The sequence below is a fragment of the Coffea arabica genome, chromosome 4c (genome assembly GCF_036785885.1).
Source record: "Coffea arabica cultivar ET-39 chromosome 4c, Coffea Arabica ET-39 HiFi, whole genome shotgun sequence".
Lineage (NCBI taxonomy): Eukaryota > Viridiplantae > Streptophyta > Magnoliopsida > Gentianales > Rubiaceae > Coffea > Coffea arabica.
The window spans coordinates 9,571,355-9,594,966 of NC_092316.1; the positions used below are offsets into that span (position 1 = coordinate 9,571,355).

The 23,612-nt window shown below is 35.4% G+C and overlaps 2 protein-coding genes across 2 annotated transcripts; both read right to left on the reverse strand.

The window, feature by feature from the left end:
• Positions 1–6,323: 6,323 nt before the first annotated feature.
• LOC140005254 (uncharacterized) lies at positions 6,324–7,812 on the reverse strand. Its single transcript, XM_072045954.1, has 4 exons — positions 7,452–7,812; positions 7,153–7,223; positions 6,863–7,010; positions 6,324–6,726 (listed from the first exon to the last, which is right to left on the reverse strand). The coding sequence occupies exons 1-4, from the start codon at positions 7,560–7,562 to the stop codon at positions 6,571–6,573; spliced, it is 486 nt and encodes a 161-aa protein (XP_071902055.1). The 5' UTR covers positions 7,563–7,812; the 3' UTR covers positions 6,324–6,570.
• A 3,073-nt stretch (positions 7,813–10,885) lies between these two features.
• LOC113739846 (lysine-specific demethylase JMJ705) lies at positions 10,886–22,634 on the reverse strand. Its single transcript, XM_027267205.2, has 7 exons — positions 21,300–22,634; positions 16,105–16,183; positions 15,626–15,693; positions 15,364–15,514; positions 13,733–14,418; positions 12,757–13,473; positions 10,886–12,452 (listed from the first exon to the last, which is right to left on the reverse strand). Exons 1-7 carry the CDS (start codon positions 22,156–22,158, stop codon positions 11,167–11,169), a joined length of 3,846 nt encoding a protein of 1,281 aa, XP_027123006.2. The 5' UTR covers positions 22,159–22,634; the 3' UTR covers positions 10,886–11,166.
• Positions 22,635–23,612: the final 978 nt, after the last annotated feature.

Below are 23,612 nucleotides of genomic sequence, written 5' to 3' on the forward strand. Positions count from 1 at the left end.
GCGCATTGTAATATAAAGTATTCTTATAATATAAATTTGAACATCTAATTCAGTAAATAATAATTTAAAAATGAAAAAAATAACATTCGATAATACCATAACATTCAAAAATTTGAAAATAAATAAAAAGCGCAGTAAATAATATCAAATAATATCAAATAAAGCAGGATAACTAAGTATAAAAAAATAAATAATTTATTGCATTCAAGATTGTGTATAACAACACGTAAAGATTATAATTTAAGAAAGTAAAATAGTATATTAAATCTACCTTCTCATGCAAATCTTTTTATGAGGATTTCCTTCCTTTGTGGTTTTTGTTGAATCTTCTGATGAATGATTCATATGAAGTGTATTGAAGTGTTGTTGATTAGAATCATCTGTTATACTAATTGAGATCTGGGAAGAAGATGCTTCAAGTTGGTATTGGTTGTCGGTTCCAACAATCTAATAATAATTTATCAAAATTAAAGGCAAAAATATTATGTGAGATATAATATGTGAAATATAAGAGAAATTTATTACTAATTCAAGATATATTACTAATCCTATGTGTTCATAAAAAACAAACAGAAAATAAAAAAAAATTCAAGACGTCTTACTAAACTTTTACAATTGAAGATCAACATGCCTTTTTTAAAAAATATGTATTGAAAGAAAATGTACCTAATAATCAAGAGGAGTGGAAACCCAAAATCGATGTTTTAATGTGCCAACCGCTTGCACTGAAAATACCTAACCATGAATTTGATGCTTGAAATCAATATATTAGAGGCTATATGTAGTGTAGGTATAAGAAATAAGAATTGATAAGAATATAAAAAGATATTGATAAGAACATTAAATGTAGGTTTATCTTGATTTAAGTTGTTTAAAGTACGTAACTTTTGGTAAGAAATAAGAATTCTATAATATTAAGAATTCTTAAAGGAAATAAAAGTGCACTCTCAAGACAGATTTTACTTACTTTGAAAGATCACCTCAACTATATCGAGTCCTTTAAGTACATGAACTCCTATGGTGTGGGCCCACACACTAAATACTCCCCACCATCTGAGTAGAGATGTATTATGGATCCTACAACCTAACAATGAGTATAACCTACATGTTTTGATTAACAACGAACGAGTTTATAGGAATTTACAAACCCGTGCTCAAAGAGGAATTATATTTGACCGTACAGATCAAATACATATAGTTAATTGGATTCAATTAACTTTTTCTTTTCCAAAAATTTCGTGCTATGCACTATGTCTTGATAACGCACTTAATAATAAAATTTATTAAAAATCTTATTTCCAACATCAGATATTGACTTCTGTTATTAATGATTTCTTTTAAAATTAGTTACTTTTTTACTTCTTCTAGTGATAACAATTCTTATTTACTTCGGTTCCCTATGCAGTACACATATTATTGGCATGAATTTAGAGATATATCTAATAGAGATATTTATGTCTCTTTTATTTATATCGCATTATTTTCCAGTTCTATTTTTGGGTAGGAAATAAGAATCATATAATTTTAAGAATTCTTATAAGAAATAAGAATTGATATATATCTAAATAAAAAAGGAGCAAGTCACGTAGGAAACTACTTGCCGTCTCGTTAAGTCACGTAGGAAAGAGAAAACATGAAGGGATAAGAATGAGCATACGACTTTATTATATATATATATATATATATATATATATATGATTTGTATGGGGGAGGGGGTTGGAAAGAGTTGGACCCATAGTTTGCTTGCACTGTCGTTTATTATAGAACACTTTCGAAATAGAAAAATTTTTTTCCTTATGAAATAGATAAGCTTTTTTATTAAGGAAAAGGATTGGGTTGAGTGGTACGGAAGTGGGAGGATAAGTAAGAGATCCTAGGTTCACGACCTCTCACTCACACTAAAAAAAACAAAAAAAAAAAAGACAAGCTTTTTATTATCTCTTTTGTGCTAAGGAAGCCCAAGGGACCTTTACAATGGTACCAATTGAGGGATAATAACTTCCATAACATCATAACTCAAGGGATTCCTAAATCCTACCTAGGGAATCTGTTGATGTATTAACATAATTCTAGGAGTACTTTCAAATTATTAATAATATTTCAAAGATAACTACGAAAAAAAATATGTTCAAACTTTCCAACAATTTTTTTTTTAAAAAGAAAGAATGATTATTGATCTGTTTTTGAAAAACAAAATGCATCATGTCAATTATAAATCGCCTTGAATTACGCTTATTTTCTACTCCATCTCATTCAATCCGAAACGTCAAAAAAATATTAGAAGTGTGCATATGTGTGTGTGTGAAAACTGATATGCATAAAAATAAAAAAGAATAAGAGAAAATTTATGACTATTGACTTGTTTGGATTAAGGAATTTGACGAAGGATTTAAAGTCCGCCCAAATTGTTCTAGCTGTTTGGAGTACTTAAAAGTCGTTTGAATTTATCTAAATATATCTTAAATACTAAAATAATTAATAAATTATAAGTCTTCTAAATACCTCTTAAATAATCTAAACAATTAAAGAAATTTGAAAAGAATTTCAAATCTTTCGTGAAATCCTTCGTTCCAAATGTAACCCAAGAGAATTTTTTGGGTGGTAGAGACAGCTTATCAGGGGTGAGGCAAGAGCTCTTCAGCACAGAGAGGCAAAAACCTACATTTTCTTTTTAGAATTTAAGGTACTGTGATACTTAATCGTTTGTTTCGATACACATATTATTCTAAATAATATTTCGTTTGCATCATAAACACATTTTTCAACCCACCTTTTTATATTCCCAATCAACTTTTGATCTCACATACATCACATCACAAAAAATGCTACAGTAATTATTCCAAATAATATTTCAAATAATACTCTATCCATGAATATTCTAAGAACTTGATTTTGAATTTGGCAAGAAGTTGCATTCAATTAAATGTCAAAATTTGACTGTAGGCAAGATTGCAGTGTAAAAAATACTAGGAGTAGTGATAATATATACACATCTAGAAATGCCACCAAACTAATAATTTATCATAGAAAATAAAAACCAGGAAAATTCACGACCAAAAAAGCATGATTTGCATATGATGGTAGGAGAGGGAGAGGGCAAGAATTTGTCATCCATAACTTGCAAAAGACCATTTTAGTTTCTTTTACTGAATCAATAAATAATGAGAAGACTTTTACAGTTACTGATCAAATGTCTTCAGCTTCCTCAGTAAAAAAATTTAACTCCATTGGGGGTGATGATCCTATCCTGCACTTTTGTCTAATGAAATGGGATCATTAACTGCTCATATTTAGAAGCTTTAAGCCTTATTTGGATTGCTTGTTTCCGTCGAAAAATATTATCGTTTTCCGTGATCACATTTCCCTATCACCTTTTTCCCTCACATATATCAAATCGCTACAGTAATTTTTCCATAAAAAACGACAGAAAATGCAATCCAAACACAACCTTAGATTTCTATTTCCATACCTTTTATAACTTCATATCATTAGAATATTCATCGGCTTGGGTAATTTATACTTCACCAAGCAACATTTTATTTATTGAGTTTTTTCAGGTTTAGATATTAGTCGGACATTTTCTCCAATCACAATTTCTTTAAATATTTGACAATTTCCTAATATGACAATGAAAATAAAAACCTTAAAAAGAAATTACATATCATTCATCTAAATCTACTGGTGTATACGAAAAAAAAATTCAAAAATAATTATGCCTACATGTCTTTCATCCCTTTAATATTATGGACTAGTGTAAAACCGGTAAAATATTACTACTACTAGATACAAAAATTTTAATTTCTTTCTTTGCCACTGGCATCTCTTGTACAGCTTTATCAATTTCTTTATTTTTTCATTTAAAAAAGTTGTAATGAGGCCTAAAAGGATTTAATAGACTTGTCCAATCATTTTACAGAGAATTGCAATCTTGATCCCAAATGTTTGGCACAGGAGCACTTCTAGTCTTAAAAATTTGGACGAAAGCAAATATGGTACCAAATATTTCAATTTCTAATTACATTTAGTCCTAATAGCTGATTTTTAGCAACAACCACCAGAATCAAGTCATGTGTTGGCAACCAATTTTAAACAAAAAAAAATTAAAAATATAGATAAAATATTGTTGGCCTTAATTAATCTCTAAAAAAGATGACTAATTATCCATATGCTGATCGCATGAATAATTAGTCTTTAACCTATAATGTTTTTTGTCAACCAAAATTTTGTTTTGTGGGCTAAAGACTAATACTTACGTAATTAGCATGTAAATAATTAGTTCATTTTTTATACCATAATTAAAAAGTATGCGCATGTGTTTGGATAGAGTCTTATTTGAAATATTATTTAGAATAATTACTGTAACACTTTTTGTGATGTAATGTATATAAAATAAAAAAAATTTGGAAATATAAAAAGGTGAATTGGAAAATGTTTGTATGATGCAAGTAAAATATTATGTGAAATAATTCAACAATCCAAACACAGGCCATGGCATGCCTGAGAGAGCAATCAGACGAACAAGCAGCAAGCAAACTAGTAACCTGAATCATAACTGTCTTCGAAACTTGAAAAAAAAAAAAATTACAGTATATAGTCCTCTGGTTAAGTCAAAACTTGTCGACTCCTAGTTGCTCAATAGGTACTCTGTTATTAAGGGGAAGAGATGAGGTAGTACATAAACTTATTGCAGGCAAAGTTGCATCAATCAGACATCTATAGTAAATTCAAAGAATTACCATGTGTTTGCTTGTTATCAGGTCAAAGTTAGTAGGCCAACATCTAATTCAGCTGCATGGATTCATCCCGCAAACATATTAACCTACTCAAGATACTATAGAGCAGATAAGACTTATGAGCAGCAAATTTCATTCTTGTAGTTGTATACCCTGTCTATGAAAAGGTTGCTCAATGATCAGCAAGCTCCAGTTGCAGATCAACATGGAATCACTTAAATTTCGGTCAATGTCTATACAATGTACAAAACCTTAATCCAACCTTCAGCAGACACATGCTTCGTGGGAAGACTAGAGAAGGAATACAAATAAACGATGCCAAAACAGAAAATTAAACAAATTACTCATCATCTTCATTGCCAGCCATATTATGCAAATCAACAAGGTGCATGTAGCACAGTAAATATGCTATGGATGTAGGTGTCTAAACTATCATAGGAAGAATGTAGACATAGGATTGTTAGTACACAAGTACAATCCACTAACAGCACCTGAGAAGGTGCTTAAGATCTCTTCGTCTAAGCTTTATTCTAATCCTACGTTCGAGTAGCAACTTCAAGCATGAGCTTTCGTGGCATTCACGTTCCACTTTCTATTTACAGTCATGAACAAGAAGGGATTATACAAAAGCAAGAATACTGGGAAAAAGATAGTAACTTTCAGGGGGATTGCATGTTGATACTGGATGGAAAAAATAGGAAGATAATTTACGGAATCATTCAGGGCATTTATAGGTCTTCTTTATCAATATCATGGCTGTTTAGAGTTTTAAGGAACACCTAATGTTTGCTGAAACTTAATACTAGAAAAGAAGATTTAGTCTAGAAATCACTCATTCCCGAATCTGTATTATCCAAAAAGTATAAATTCAAATACACATTAAGAGAACTCCTCAACATACAAAACAATAAATACTTGACTTATACACCATCTTATATCATTTTTCCCATATCTTCTGAATCTGGAAAAAATAAAAAGCTATACATTGCAAAAATAAAGAGATAATAATTGCATATGAATTAAAGAAACTAATCGTTACACTAAACTATTCAAGATTCCAAAGAGTAATTACCACCAAGCATCATCCAGATGTTGGCTGAAACTAAAGCTTCAGTCAGAGTTTCAAAAGCCTTGGAGTTAGCTTTTTTGTTAAAACCATCAGTCATGTCTTAGTCAGATATAATAAAGGTGAATATGGCACCAAAAAGTCCTGAAGAGACACAAGTTCTCGATCTCATTGTGTTTCACTAGCCTTCACATGAAATGAAGCCTTTTAGCAAAGCATGTAAAGAGTAAACACCATCAAGGTCTCATCTTTACTTCAGATTTGGCAAAGAACAGAGAATAATTAGGTTACTGGATTTCTAATAAGATGGAATTGTTATGCTGGGGAATAAATGTGCCTTCTGGCAGGACTTTCCCCAGACTCCATGTAAAACTGAAATACAAAATGCAGAGAAAGTCAACTACTAGAATGATTCAAGGCAAAGAGCAGGCTGAACATTATGAAGCAATAACAAATAACAATATAAATTATTCACATACAGCAGCTTAACCAACTGATCTGTAAAGCAAGCTGGAGATAAAATATAAGCACGAATATGAACTTGATCTGATAAATGGTATTCAAAATTTTTCATATTAACATACCTATCTCCTATTCTATATTATTGGAGTTCATAAAAATCCAACAATCAGAGGTGGATAAAGAGAATAAAAACAAGACCAGAACATATATCACTATTAATAGGAAAGGAAAAAAAAATAGACTTTAATCTGAATAATGTTTTATTGTCAAATGCTAGCTAGTTCTACTGAACAGTCAAATGCAGAAGATTTATGCCTTAACAGTCAGTTGATCACGCCATGAGATTTTCTTCTTGCCGAGTCCTTTAGCGTCAATAAAGTATTTCCTTGGCATCTTCTCTGTTCTTGATGCCTCTCTAACAACTTGTTCACCTAGTCCTCTTCCTCCCAATGCCTCTTCATATCTCTGTAATAAGAACTAAAGATGCATGAGTTCAAATTACAAACTAAAAGAAGACCGTATCACCACTTGCCATCAACATCTTGTCCACGTTAATTCAATTACCAAAGTCAAACTTTACAAAAGAAGGAGAAATATTTACCACTGCCGTTTCACTGGTAGCATGCTTTCTTTCCTCTTCAAGCATTGCTCTTTCTGTATCCACATTTTGCAAGTCAACGAGATCGCTTCCCAGTTCAGCAGGCGTATGTTGACAGTTCAACAAATATCTCCGCTTTCGTCTCAAAAACCTGATTGTCAGACAAGTGAATTATCAGTACACTCTAAGCTTTACACATTTTTTCCTCCTCTAACATGATGCACCTCAACAGAGGTACTTAAATAGAAGATGAACGGCACTTTCAAACTTTTAAAAGGCAAAAGAATTCATACTTGACTATAGCGACAAGGTTGTCTCTCTTCTGCTCCGCAGTCTGAAACTTCCTCTTCTTTGAAACAAATTCCTGTCGACGATGGCCCCAACAAAAAATTATATCCTCATCATGGATGTCAAAAAAAAGTTCCCAATTGAATTTCAGGCCAGAAGAACCACCAAAACAAATTAAACCTTTAAATTCGAAGTATAGAACAGCATTAATTGAATTAAATTTCCTAACAAAGTAGACAGCAATCCTCAGACATTTATAATTGAAACCGTATAAAATCAATCAAAATTTTTAGAATAAACGAACCTTTTGCAGTTGCAAGTATTCTCTCAAGAGGGCTTGATGCTTGAGCCTTGCCCGATTAGCCTCCTCATCCACACCATTACATTCTTGCAAATTCACGGAAGCCCTTTTCATCTTCAAGTATAACAACCAAAACCCACCAGCCAAATCAAACAAATATCTCAAAAACACCACCAGCCCAGATAAAAAAAATCAGATCTTTATACAAAACAGAGAAAAGGGTTGGCAATAATGTTGAAAAAAATAAGAGGGCTGTTGAGTGGTCGTCAATATGAGAAGCCTAAAAGGAACCCCAAAAGGGAAGAGGGGTATTTGAGAGAAGTTGGAGGGGCATGTGTGGCTGGAGAAGATTAGAAGATGTTTCCTCTTCTCAATGGGATATGTTGCCATAGTTGTGGACTCGTAGAAATATAAGTAATTTTTATTCTTTTTCTTTTTTGTTTTGGATTTTGTCATGTGTGCAAAATGTGTAGTTTTTTTCTGCAACATAATTTCTAGGCCAGCTGGGCCATTGGAGATAGGGAGAGATAATTTGTTTGCGCTTGTTTCCTTGGAGAGTTGGGAGATCAGATAGATAGGGGGTATCAGGGGTGAGAGAAAGTGGTCTTAGATACGGTGCAGAAAAGGCAGGTGATAACCGGCCATTGTTCGTTTATGGCTATGGCCTCATGGGTGGGATTGCAGTTTTCTTGAGTCGTAAAAGCAATGACATGATTGATGGAGGGGGTCTAAGGTGTCTAACACAAATCAACTGGAGAACAAGAGGGGTAAAATAGTAAATGCATTGCACTAAGCAAACATCTAACCTTTTTTTTTTTTTTTTTTTTTTACAAAGATTTGAGATTAGTGGTAAAAATAAGAACAAATTTACCAAACACTCTATCAAAGGATTCCACTTGGATGAATTTTTTTTTTTTGGCTGCATTAATCTTTACTACAACGTCAAATTGCAAAAAATTTTTACACCTATAACATTAGATACATGCCACATGTACGTTAAAAACATCTGCATGTTAAACTAAGATTATGCGTTATATATTCAAACTTATTGGTAAACACAAACTAAATAAGATGAGTTAGAATTTTTCTCAAAAAATATCCATAGAAAACATGAATATTTACGAGTGTCAATGGGTAGAAAAGGTGAAAATCATATATTAACCACTGAAATGGTTCAAGCAATAAGACATCATCAAAGTGCCAGCCCATTCAAGACATGGAAGCAGTTAGAGATTTAGAAAAACCTTTTCAATGAAAACCAGAAACAGAAAAAAAATTTCCCTTTGTTGTTGTACTCTGATGTGTTTGTGGTAATTACATGTCTATATAAGACAGATAGCAGCTTATATCTTATTATGGAAAATTCTATACATTACTTTAACATTGAACTTTGGTACTCTGATAAAAAATGGTTTTCAGACCAGGCGGGTTTGTTTGGATAGAGGTTTATTTGTCAAAATTTATTTGCTTACATCATCATTATAATTTCTAACACACATTTTTATCTTTCCAATTACATTTTTATCTCACATACATCACATCATAAAAAGTGTTACAGTAAAAATATCTCAAATAATTTACAATCCAAACAGATTAGAAAATTATTGAAGAAAAATTGAAAGCACTTGACCTACTAGGGTATAGTGGTAAAATAAGATATTAGACTCTAAACCGGGCAATAATTGCAGAGCCAATCATAGCTCATAGTTTCTCCTCTAATTTTGACTTTTGGTCCCCATTAAGGGTGGGATCAAATGAATAATTAACTACTGGACCCCTAGATAAGAGGTAGGGATAGTAAATTAAAAATTGTAAAGCAACCCCTGATTGACCCGTGAATTACTGATTATGAAATGATTCCTTGTTAAAATGCCAAATTGCAAACAATTAGGTCAGTTAGGTAGAGCATACTAACATGAAAAAAAAAATTTATAAAGGGTAAGATTGTTAAGATCTTGCTAATTATTAAAAATTGTAAAGCAACCCTTGATTTGATTGACCTGTGAATTACTAATTATGAAATTATTCCTTATTTAAAATGCTAAATCATAAACAATTAGAACAGTAAGGTAGAGCATAATAACATTAAAAAAAAAAAGATTATTAAGGGTAAGATTGTCATGTTAACTTTTGTAATCAACAAGAAGTCAACAACAATGTTTGTAGTTAAATGTAAATACCCTGGCAAGCTGCAAATTTAATACCTAAGAAAAAATGATAGGGAAGATAAAATATTTTTTTTTGTCTCAGATATTAATAATGTTGAGGGATCATATCATAGGTTACAACTAACTTGAAATTTATTAGTTCAATAAGCTTTGACAGAAGACAAGACTATACAGTTCAATGGGCTTCTTTTGTTTTTTTTTTTTCCTAATTTTCTCTCCCCAACCTATCTTAGCTTCTTAATATCTAATTTAACTATAATATGACCCCTTAATCTGCAGACATTTTCATAAGAAATTAAGAACTTTTTTTTCCATTGATGAGGCAGGTTGAAAAAATTTAACATGGTACAGTCATCCCATTCAATATTCATTGATTTTCGTTTGAAATTAATCTAAATTTCTTTCGGGCTAATACGATTTTTTAACTGGTATTTATATGTTTCACATGAAATTAAAAAAAAAATGTTACGGTAAATGGTACAATAATTTACTTTTTCCAAATAATTTTTCAGGTAAAGGGAGAAATTTCTTAACCCCAACACCCAAGAGAGAGAGAGAGATTTCAAAAGCATGTTTTGTCGCATGGTTTTGGACCAAAGAAATTTGTTGCTTCTAGTTTCATGGCTTTTAACATTTTACAGAAGGAAAATTTTATTCTAAACTGACCGACAAATGGCTAGTACGATAAACACAAATTAAAAGATGGCCCTCCTAATTTTTAAGAGTTTTCGTATTTATATATATTTCTGTATTTGTATATATCGTTCAGACACATCGTATTCAAGACAAAGTTTCAATCCAAGATCAAGAAAATAATGAAGCAAATATGATTTGAGTTTGCCCCCCTCGGTTTACTCGGGTGGTCTGTGTAGCCTCTTTAGGTGAGACAGGTCTGGGGTTCGACCCTGAGCTTGAGCAACCGAGGTTTAACGTGCTGGAACCTCTTGGGGCAGGGCTCTTCCAGCCTGGGGGATTAGTCTGGTCCGAAGGACTGGGATACCCCCAGTCGACAAAAAATATATATATATATATGATTTGAGTTTCAATCCAAGATCAAGAAAATAGTGAAGCAAATATGATTGCGACCCATAGCCCTTGACCGCATAACCTGCTAAAACCATACAGGGAAACTTGATCAGACTTTGATTGGAAGACTGAAAAATCTGCAGAACACAACTGTCTTAAAACTTTTGTTCTGGATTTGACGATTAAGATACACTTGCAATGTCCGGGACACCTCATCCATGATTCTGTCTACAATCTCTACAATGAGGGAAATAATCAAAAAAGTAGTTTAACTTATACAGTTAGCCTACAATTTGGAATTGAATTCTTCTCCTTTTCAGAGTTCCACTTGCTGTCAATGCTGAAACAATTGATCTACTTCAGTAAATGGGGGGAGCCAATTGGGAACCCCAAACAAAGCAGACCTAACTGTACCCTAGGAAGAATTACATGGGCATGCTAATCCTCACCTACCCCTATCTGCGTTAATTGGAAAAGATTCTATCAGTCATGCTAAATTACAACATCAAGAATCAGTTAATGCATCAGCTGCCTTTCTTCGAAGAAGAATGACCCGTCTTCCTCTTGTGACGGCTAAAATCTGATACAAATCGAAATGTCTGGTTACAGCCTGGCTCAGCACAGACATAAGGACGAGCACCAGTGTGAACTCTAATGTGCTCCGTCCTAGCCCATGCCCACTTAAATGACATCTTGCAGCCTTTCCAGGGGCACTTCAGCGGGCGCTCATCCACGTGAACACGGCGATGCTGCACCAAGTACTTGTGGGAGAAGAACTTCTTACCACAGCCCTTTACTGGGCAAATATTGCGCTTATGTAATACAAGCTCCTGCTTCGAACCAAATCCCATGGTGCAACCTTCCATATCACATGGATACTCAGTCTTCTCATCCTTTCCCTTCATCTTGTTAGAGCCAGCAGGACTCTTCTTTGCCTTCAAGCCATTTGGCTGTTTCTTTGCTACTGATTTGGTTTCAAGAGATTTGGCTCCCTGACCTTTACTAGGCTTTTCAGTTCTTTTCCTCAGCCGTGTGCTAGGCCCACCTTCCTGCTCTTCCTCAGTTTCTAAGTTGAACTGTTTCCTGTTCCTCACAACTTTGTTGCCTTTGTTGCTAGACTCTAAGTTCTCTTTCTTCCTTTGCGTGTTCCTCCGGTTGCTTTTGCATTGATGTTGAGAATGGTTGACTGGAGAGTCTTCGGCAGCTTTATCTCGCTGTTCAACTTTTGCAGATTTAGCTTTTACAGCCGGCCTAATTTCTGCTGCAGCTTTTCTCTTTCTCCCAGTCCTGCAAGTTCTAGCAGTTGTTTCACCAGTCTGCACACGGGTGCTTTCCAAAGGTCTATCAGGCTTCAAATCAGCCTTCATGCAGGAAGGAATGCCTCTCTCCTGTTCTTCTTCATCTCTTTCAGCAAGGAAAGGGTGAACCTGATTGGACATCCAGATTTTTCCACACCACTTCCCAGCAACAACAGTCTTTTTTGGTTTGCCTGGCCCCTTCCCAAGAGAGTCATCCTTTGTTGGGCTATTCACTGGAGAACTTCGGCCAAATGCATTGTATATCACAAGGTTGTATGGCATTTGCTTAGAGTAGAGAGGAGAGCGACTAAGACTAGCACTGTAATAGAGGTTAATGCCTAGTTTTACTGCCCAATCCCCATTGCCATGTATTGCTTCTTGACTTTCTAAAGCTGCTTGTATAGTTTCTTCATCTTCTTTTGATGCCTGCCTGAATGAGATATTACTCCAAACATAATGACCCCCCAATTCTTCTGCCATCTTTTTCGCTTGAGCCTCTACATTGGGATAGTCTGCATAGAAGTAATAATAGTAAGAAGAACAAAATTTCAGGAAATGTACACCAATGAGATGCAAGGTTAGCTAATCTTTTTGACTTCCCAATTTACCACTTTCATTTATTACTTTCTTCTGTCCCTTTTTCAGAGTTTTCCAAGAGCATAGCATGGCTACCCCTCATCACAAAGAGAGAGTTCAATGTGGCAGACACTAAACGTCAAGGATTTACTTCCTTTTCTTTTTTAAAGTTGGCGGGAATTATTGTGTTAGAGCGGTACTAGAAAAGCATTTATATTCATCTACAAGACAGATATTCACCTGGATGACAAAGGAGCAAAACATTAACCCCACCAATAGACCGAAGCTGCTTTTCTACCTGTACAGCATGCTGAAGACAGAATACATGCATTCTTGAAGAATCTTCATCAGGTCTTCCAGCAAATGGCAAAGTTTTGTTCTCAAACTCTACTATGGCAGTGGATGTTACAGTCTCAGCCTTATGGGCTAATGGGGAAGGAGATGAGGCATCTTGTTCTTTGACTTGATGTCTACACCTATCTGCTAAATTATCTATCTCCATCAATGGAAAACTTTGTCTCTTGTACTCAATAGTCCCATCCGGAGGTGGATGTCGCCTACTCTCAGATGTAGATTTTGAAGTTCCTTGTTTGTCAGAAGAGCCAATAATTTGGAGAGGAACCACATCTGCACAACTAAACTCTGAACAGGAGAAAACATCGTTTCTGGATCCTCCTTTGTGAAGTCCAGCATCATGACAATACAATCCACTTTCTGGCGAGCAATCCTTAGCTTCGTTCTGGCAGGCTTCAGTATGATTATTCGCATCAACATCATCCTCATCTGAGTCAGAAGAATTACCATATGTCAAAGCCAATAGACCAAGGGATGAAGTGTCCTTTTGTGCTTCTGTATTTGGAATCAGTCCAACAATTTCATCATCGACTGACTGATACAGACCACCAGATTGCACTGGGACATCAAAGAGTTCATCTGGGTTCCTTTTGTACATCCATCCTGCAATGGAATACATGAAAAATCATCAGTCACAACTGCTGGACAGATTTAACCCACATCTAGACAGAATTCAAAAAAGGATAAGTAACAGTTCTAAGTTCACATTTACAAATGGACAGACAGTTGAATGCATTTGCTGTGACATCCCATTCACTAATTTTGATTACTTGATCCACCAAAACAATTACACTTCAAGAAATCAATCTACTCTAGAATAAAAATGGGAAGCCAGTGTCAACATTTTCCTTCAGAGGAGTACCTGAACAAGAATCTGACTTAGGCAGAACTTCATCTCCATTAACAACAGTTGAGACATCACTGGTTTCTCCCCAGTCCTTAAATTCGCTCCTGTCAGCTGTTATCAGGTAAGTTGCAGCTGCATCTGTTGGTTGAACTATAGCAACACAAGCAAAGCACAATATCCCACAAGTGACGCATGAAAACAGCCCCTGCTCTGACAACCTATCACCCCGAGAAGCTCTGCCTTTTTCAGTTTCCATGTTCTTGGACTCAGAAGCTAGAGCTGAAAATTCATTACCTCTAACTGAACAAGGAACCCTCTTATCAAAACAGGAAGGAGAAACAGTTTCCTTCATCGAACAGGATCCTGTCCCTTGCAGGACTCCCCTTTTCCTCTCTTGCACAATACCTTCAGAAAGTAAGCTTTTTGTTGTTTTCATCATGAGGTCTGGACTGCCCAAACTGGGAAACAACCCGGGCTGTACCTGTGACTGCGAACCAGCTTTTGAATTTGAGCTAAAAGAACTGACAACGGAATTTTGAGGAAGAATTACAACTGAAGATCCCTCAGCCAGCATATAAAGTAGATCATTGTTCTGCATCACATCTTGTACAAATAGGTCTTTTACCAACATTTCTCCTTCACCCTTCTTCTTATCCTTTAGCCGTGAACTCCGTGGTTCCATGCGAACCCCCCTTGGTACTCTGCCCCAAAAAAATTGTTAAAAGCTATAGAAGCATCCAGAGTAGGTCCTTTTCTAGAAATCATGTTTTACACTTGCATAAACTAGTTCTGACAGTTCTGTAAGACAAGATTGATGTTATAAGAGGTGATTTTTTTTTCAATAGAAGACACGTTTACACTATCTTCCATCAAAAAGTTCTGACATTTCTAAATCAACTTTTCATCACAAGAATCTCCCCCCAAAAAATTACGTTGCATACCCAAACTGGCCAGAAAAAAGTTGCATTCATATCTTCAAGCAAAATAACTAGCATATATTACCCCGCCCTGGAAATAATTAACAAATTTATACAACCTACTTTTTCTTTTACACACCCCCCCCCCCCAAAAAAAATTTATTCTTGCACTTTCTGGAACCAGTTCAATATCTGAGACTATCAGTATGACTAGACAAATTCAATATCCACTTTATAGGAAAAATAAAACAAAGGTAAGATGACTTCGTCCCCAAGGTTGAGGAACAGAAATTGCAGATGTAAATCGCCATAAAGCAGGAAGATGGTCTAGACTTCAGAAAAAACTCAGCAAAAAGGAATGGAAACACGCTAAGAGTAAAGCTAACAGATTTAAGGCACCAAAGAAGCTCACATTATACTGATAATTACCAATAAAAAATAGAATGTGCCCCCACTAAAGAGTGAAATGACAATTTTCATTTATCAGATATGCTCCTTCAGTTTCGGCTAAATCTTGGCATGTCATACTTTAAGGAATACTTCCATCCAAACACTGGGCAAATTGTAATTGATTAGTTTATGATGGAAACCTCAAAGAGTCCAAAACCTCCACATTCGAACCCCAGACTAAAATGAGAAGCCACAACCAAAGGAAAGACCATAGGAGAAACTTTCACAAAGCCAAACTACTAGATAGCACAAATTTTTACCCATTACAATAGAACAAACCTTGAACAAGATGAAAGTGCCAGATCATATAACAACTGAAAGTGGGAAACCATTGGAGGACAATTAATTGAAGCCCTACGAATTGCAGCATCTTTTGCAACAGTGAGCCATCCAGGAGTAGCAATATTAGCAGCCTCACCACAGTTAAACCCTATGTTTTAAGAGATGAAATGTATAGGAATACTTAGACATTCTACAATCTTTCCATCCTTCAAGGGGAGATAAGGAGATAAGAGACGAATTAAATGAAGAATTGTATTACCATGACTAAACCCTGAGTGATAGGCCCTTGGAAAAGTAACAACAAATTCTCCAGCATTTTGCACCAACCTAATACAAAACATGGGCAAATAAACTGCAAAAACCCAACAGTAAAAGAAGCAACTTGTAGTAGAACTTATATTACAAGAGCCTACAATGGTAGCTAGATCTTTTTCAAGGCTTTTGCCACAATAATGTGTAATTAAGTAGAAATTTGCTGTCCCATGCCATCAGAAAATTTGCTTCCATTAGTTACCTCTATTTTGGCATTTCTATTGATGTACTTTTTTCCTTTTAAGCGAGTTGCCAGATACCAATGAACCTATATGTAACTGACATGATTTTATTCCTTTCAGAAGTGGCAGGGTCAAAGTGAAGCTCGAAAGCTAATGGTCAACTATTCCACTCTTTAAGGAACCACAGTCCTCAGAGCATTAATGTGAAACAAACATTGTAATCTGTTGTGAGACTAGAACTCACCTGCAGCATGGAACACCTGCATCAATAAGTACCTCAGGTGACATGACTGTGGTCTTCTCACCAAGTGTTGAAAACGTAACTGAAAGAATATATCATAAAACCCTAGTTACTTGAATAAGATGTGGAAAAAAGGGGGGAAATTCTAACACACACGTATAGCAATCAAATTACCAATTTAACAAGAAAAGTTATCAGAAACCCAAAAAGACAAGTAAATACTTCTGTACCAACCACAAAAGTTAGGAACTTTCTGTGAGAAGCCATCCAAAGTATAAGAAAAACAGAAAGAAAAGGAATTTTGTGGAGATCCATTTTTGCTGGCCTTCAATACTTTTTAGCTACACCAAGTGAAATTATTCCTAAAAATTTAGATGAAGCACTTCACTTAGAGAATTCACAAGGCAAGTTAGTACATGTAAGTTGATGAGTCATTTTAGGATCCGTTACAACATAGCCCCTGAGATAAATCATTTGGCATATGGTCTTTCTGTAGCATTCAAATAAACAGACCCCTAAACTTCTGTTAATACTTCCACATGTTATAGCTCCCATTTGAATAAATTTTTTAGTCCTCACATAACATACAATCACCACAGTTGAAATACCAATCCAACCCAGCCAATCATTTACAGGCAATCAAAACATCCTCCTCCTTTGTGGAGCTTGTACTCTTTAAATTCTAGAAATAGATGTTAAATTAGTATCTGGTGTAATGATTTCATAAAAAAAAATTAACACTGAAGTAATCCATCTTCAACAATGCATCCAGCTAAATAAGATCAATCTCAAATCCAGCATTTCTGAGTGAACCTTATCGGCTAACATAAATCAGTTCGGACAACCCGAGAAACACCCTCAGACATCTATATGTGCTTGAGCGAGTGTCCTAATCTGATGGTTAAGATTCTTATTCGATGGATCTGTCCATTTACCAATTTTACCTAGGCACTAGCATCCTGCCCTTGTAAGCAACATGATGATGATTGATTTGGCACTAAAACTTTATCACAGCAATATTGCTGCAATCATAAATTGTTTCACAAAGAGGACTTCGGGCAACACAAATTTTACAAATGGTGGAAGCACAAATTCATTAATTGTGGAAATTTATGTTCGAGAAAATGCCTAGAGAAAAACTTGAATATAGTGCCAACCTTGAGCTTCGTATGGACCTGTATCGAATAACAAAAATGAAAAGAAAGTTTTATCCTACCTAATTGGAATCTACTTCTATTTTCCTCCAAGAATTTAAATTCAAAGGACATAAACAACAGTAGAATCACAAGCAAAAAGCAAACATGAATCAGAATAAATAAAACACAAACACAAAGCATTGAGAAATTTGAATCCTCGAATGCTCGGAATTACTATCAATCCAGAAGTGCACATGAACTATATCTTCTTTTGCAATAAAACTTTCTAGCAGTCATTGTCCTCCAGATGCACAAAACTTGGACTGGGTTTTGTATAACTTCTTAGCTTCAAAGTATGCCCAATAAGCCTTCTCATGCCTTCTTTCAACTCCTTCCATGAGGAGTGTATTCAATACCTTTGTTCCAGTCCTTTTTACAGATAGATCCTTTTGTGCTCTACGAAGCTTCTCAAAATCTCTCCCAGAATTAAAACCGGAAAAAAAAATAACTCCATTCCTGGATACGTATGCAAACTACTTTAAAGAAACTTCTTTGTGAACTAAATCAGGTATTCTATGATAACCAATAAACACCTCGTGAATTTTCATTCAAACTGAATGTTTAGCTTGACAACCACTACTCGAATCAATAGACCTGGTACCAAGCATCAACCAGCAGATTTCAATTCAACTTCTACAGTAAGTCTAAAATCTGTCAAACACTAGGTTAATTATCAAAAGAAGATGGTAATGATGGTTGCAACACAATCAACCCTATGCCTCACAATAAACATTGCGGTTAAGGAGAACATCACATCATTGAATTAAGTTAATCAACAGAACTGTGGAATTTTTAACTGCCTTCTGATGTGTCCACAACCTTGTGATAGGCTTAGACAACTTTATCATTACATCATGAGGTCCCATGAATTCTGGTTCACAAGTTTGTTCAGGCATCCACTCAAGTTCTCTTTCAATCTCATTCAACTGACACTGCCTCTAAAGCCATCACATTGAGTGGTGTTTTTGGTATAACAACAACTGACTTGGGGCTGGGCAAAAGGACGCCATTATGCTTTATTCACGACTGGTCTAGGTTTCTAGGTCAAACTATGAGAAAGCCCTGGTCTTACCATTCCTCAGCTCTAAAGAGCACAACAACAGAATTATCAAGTTTAAAAGTGTTGAATCTTATCGTTATGCCAGAGGCGAAAATATAGACCAGCCTTACCCCTAAAAATGCTATCTAGATGGACTGCTTATCCTTCTTAAGCTACAAGTAGTAAAATTAAATGAAACGTGATGGAGGCCAAAAATGTAGAATAAAAGGTATTAAATTCTAAACCAGCCAAGAAGCAAAAAAATGATTGAAGAAGGATAAGTAGTCCATCTAGATAGCATTTTTAGGGGTAAGACTGGTCTATATTTTTGTCTCTGGCATAGCAATAATATTCAACACTTTTAAATTCTAAATCGTTTTTACTACATGTGATCTGCTACATTTATGAAAGCTACCATGTTACAGCACAACCCCTTATAGTGAGCATGTGAACAGTAAGCTCTTGCCAGTAAATATTTCTCCTCCACTAAGGACTAAGACCAAACTGTGTCTTGATTTTTTGTTCTTTTCTCTAGAAGATGGAACCTAATAACTAGGCTGAAGCTTGACTGTTTGTAAACAAAAAAGGCACTGTACGTAGCACAGGGGAGATCCCATCCATCTAACCATTGACAAGAGCATCCCAGTCCCAAAAGTTTCCGAGACAAACAAGATTAGACATTAGCTCTCAGGCCAATACAGATAGCACATACATATAGAACAATAATAAATATGTAATAATTATAATCAACAAACTGTACAATACAGTAGGGAGAGATTAGAATTTTCAAAATCAAGTTCAACAAAATTTTCATTCCACACTATCTAAAGCATCAATTTGTCCATATTATGCTTCTATGCCCAGCAATATTACCCACATTTCACTACAAGCCATATTACTTTATCTTCCCATCTGTCCAATATTTGCATCAGTATTAACAATGATCACTGATATGTTGAGAAGGACAAGCAAATTAAGGATTTCAAAAGGCACAACATTGTGTCCTTTAACATAAAGCTTGGGCGCAAGACAGAGCAAACTACTAGATTATGAGGCTTGTTTACAATTAACTAAGATGGAAGTCATGAGCTCGAAATCAAGATAATGCAAGATTTTCTGGCAGCTTAAGTTGGCATTTTGAAAATTATAGCAACACAAAAATGAGTTCTGAGTTTTCTTTTACAATCTTTCAACTCTTTTCTTTGCTTCTGCTTTTAATTAATACTCGTCCCTCTATTTTCTTTGCTTATTTACTCCACCAATTGTATGAAGAACTTCACCACTTAGCAAATGTAATATGCCCAATTGATCATGTTTTTAAACATGCGATGGGACCCCCAAGTCCAAAAGATTGGAATCTGAAAAATAAAACATTTCTCAATAAAAATTTCAAGAAAAAAGAAACGGCATATTTTATTTTACCACCAATCTACAGGACAAAACCAAGTGAACATGCATTCAGATCAGCCATTGAAGCATGTCCATCAGTGAGAACAATTGTCCTTTTTGTTGAAAGCAACCACTACCCACACTCGCACCCACCCACAGACAACACGCAAGAATGCATCTGATGCTCAGCCTCTGCTGCAATGTCATGCACTTGAATGATACTCACAGATCAAAATATGGCCTTATCCATGAATATCTGTGATGAGAAGAATTATCTATTATCTCCATTGTTCTCCTTGTCTTTAAGATAGTATCCTACGTCATCATTAGGGAGCAAATGTCATCCATTATAGAACATTGAAAAGTACAAAGAGATTTTGTCCATGACCATTCCCCATTTGGCTACATTATCTGTCCTTTCTACTCTACTCTTTCTAGAAGTTAGAGTGATAAGTTACAAGTATCCATGTCTTCATTCTATTTTGTAAAATCATGAATTGAAGTTATCTTTGGGTTCCTCTTACGAGATAGTTAAGTCATCATCATGCAAACAAAAGTTTTTATTTGAAGTCAGAATGCCTCTAATGCCAAAATATGGTTCCTAGATGTCTATATTAGCTTAATGGTTGAGTTATTGGGCTCTCATCCTAAAAGAAATGATGTTCTTTAATCCACACATTTAACGGGATCTAGGCACCGCTGCTCCCAATAAAAGCTTCACTAATTCCAAAAGCTACAACAATGTGACAGCAAAGCACCAATTCCTGCAAAAGAACCATTCCAGAGATTCCAATTGTACCTAATCTTACCTTAGCACCCATTTCACTGTACTCAAACTATTTTTCATCATACACACAGCTCAAACTTATTCTTTCACAGATGAGTTATAAGATGCTTTATTTTTTAACCAAATAGTAGCATCAAGAAGAAAAACTCAACCAGCCATGTCCAGCTTCTATATGTACCTATGACGATAGCCACTTAATTTAAGTAAAAGAATTATTCACACCGATCCTTCTTATTGATCCACAGTCCAAACCTCAGAATAGCACTTGTCAATCCCATTTTGTCTCAAACTCTAGACAGGGAATCTCTATTACAAGCAATATCTTTGGAAAGAAGTAGTTTAAAAACTCATGCATGAAATTATCAACAGCCTTGCAAATTTAAGCAAGCTACAGTGTCCAACATCGAAAAACAGAGCACACCATTCGGGCCAGGGGAACCACTTATTTGTAAAAGATCTCAAGACTGCAGAATGAAAGTAATAAACCACAATGGACGTGAAGATAACACATTCTAAAGCCATCTAATAAATGCAGCAACAACACAAGGAAACAGGGGAACCAATTAGAAAACATATATGAACAGTCAAATAAGCTATGGATGGGCAATCGATAATTCCAACTTTTCTCAGGTTCATTTCCTAACAGAAGCCAAAGTTCTCGAGTTTATACAAACTTTACGTCCTCAATAAAGAACAGAATGTGGATGAAACATAAAAGAACAAAGAAGCCAATTTCAACAGAATAACTACTTGAATGTACTTCTACAGCTCTAAATAGAAAACTGACCAAGAGGATTGATCTCTCCCCCATAGCCATGCACCCTGATCACCTCTTCGAACGCTGCAGCCGCATCCCAAGGCACACCATACCATGTCTTCCCTGCACCGGTATGCAGGTAATTCAAGCTATGCAAGTCATGATCCTCCACATGCCAAGCAAACCAACTAAACATCATGGCAACATACACCATAGGCGAAGTCACACCGGGTATTTCCTCCTTCATAAAGGTCAACAGAGACCCTTTAGCCCTAGAAACGCCTCTCATATTCCACTCAGTGTCCCCAACTGTCACATTAGCATTAACATTACTCCCCTCGCCTCCCCCCTCCTTTCCACCCCTTCTCGGGGCAAATGCCGAGCCAGGCATATCATTTGCATACTCTACTGAAAAGGGCTTATCCACAATGGCTTTCCAGTAAAGAGTTTCAATCTCTAATGGAATCAAACACTTCTTCCTACTCTTTTTCAAGTAATTCCTTTCAAATGCTTTTGCCTTAGCCTCAAATTCTTCCAGGGTATAGTTCTCCCCACTCTGCCACACCGGTTTCTGAACAGGGCGCTGTTTTCTTGGGCAGAATCCGATCTGCTGCTGCCTAGTGGTAAATGTAGGAGAACCAGACCGGGCCACGAGTGATTTGTTAAGGTTAGAAACGGCAGTTTTCTTGTGAGGTGCTGGAACAGGGGGAACAATTTTGCAAATCCCATATTGGGAAGCTTCTTTTTCAATCTTGAAAATGTAAGCAATTGGATCTTGAAATTCAGCTAGGGTTGGGTGATATTCTGGAGCTACAGGTAGGGTTTTAAGCCAAGAAAATACTTCAATATTTCCACTGGCAACTGGGGTTGAAGAAGCTTCTGAAGCCATTGAATTAAATTAACTAAACTAACCAAATGGCCAAATGGGATATTGTCAACAGCTCAAAAAATGGATAAAAATGCAATCTTTTTCACACAAAATTACACCAAAAATGGGGAATCTTTACATTTTTGGTGTAAATTTGTGCAGTTGCATGGCTGAAATATGTTAGAGATCTGTCTTGGGGTTCAAAGGGGTAGTAGCATTTTTGGTTGAGGGGTTTATTCTAGAGAGAAAGAGAAAGAAAGAAGGCCAGAAAGAAGGGCAGAGAGCAGCTGTTGAGATTCTCTATTCTCTCATTTTTCTGTTAGCATTTGATATCAAATATAAATTCAGTGCCAGCAAGAGAAAGAGGGTGACCTACTGACCTATTCCTTTCCTTTTATTTTTTCCTTTTTTTCTTAAAAAATCTTTTTGTGGGGTTTTTTTTGGGGGTGGTTGGTTTGATTTATTTTGTGCTCTGTTTTTTATGGGGAACAGAGAATGAGAGAACAGGGGAGGGGATGAGTGACTGAGAGGCAGAACAGAGGATGAAAAGGTGAAAATGAGAGTGTGCAGTGTGTGTAGTGTGTGCGAGAGAGTGGAGTGAAAACATGTGATGTGAGTGGGGTTTTATTAGGGGATGGGGGGTTAGGAGGGGTGGTGAAAATGACAGGACAGTGTTTTTTGGGTATATTTACTGTTCTGCCACAAGATTTTGTTTTTATTTGCTGGTTGGAAGATGGAGATAGGGCAATGGGTGGTGGAGTCAAGTGAATTTGTGGTCTTTCTTTCTTTTTTCATTTTTACTATAGGGTGATGTTCTTTGAAAACTGAATAAGTCTGAAATGTTCTTTGAGTATATTACAGTTAATCACATGTTAAATGTTGCCTAAAAAAACTAGTCCCATAGTAAAGGTGAGTTGGAGTTTAACTCCTCTAAGAAATTCACCCCCACTACTCAAGCACCATTTGTTGTGTAGTTCTTTCTATTTCTTCTCTGTTCTTTTTGTACCAGTTGTGCAGGTGAAAAAACCTAAATTTCTTGCAATTTTAGTCTAAATTGATTCTTTTTTTTTTTTTTTTGAAATTGATTGTATTATTGATCATAAGTTTTAGTTGTGTCCATGCATAATATAAATATCCAACTAACTTTAAACATGCATTGAAAATTATGGAATGTTTGTTGTCTATTTGGTTAAGTTGATCAATTTACATATTAGCTTTGTAATGCGTTACTGCAACTTTTTCCCATGAAAAGAAACGCGATATATTACCTTGCTATGAAGAATAAATTGTCATTTTTGATCTTTAGAATTAATTCTTTTCCATTTTGAGTGTTATTTAAGGAGAACACTATTCTTTTGAGGAAGCATATAACGATTTGATCACGCTATTATGATTGGAAATAAGAAGAATTAGAAATCTTTGCTCTTTTGTTCCTCAAGAATCAGAAAAAAGGCATTTTCTTTATAACAAAACAT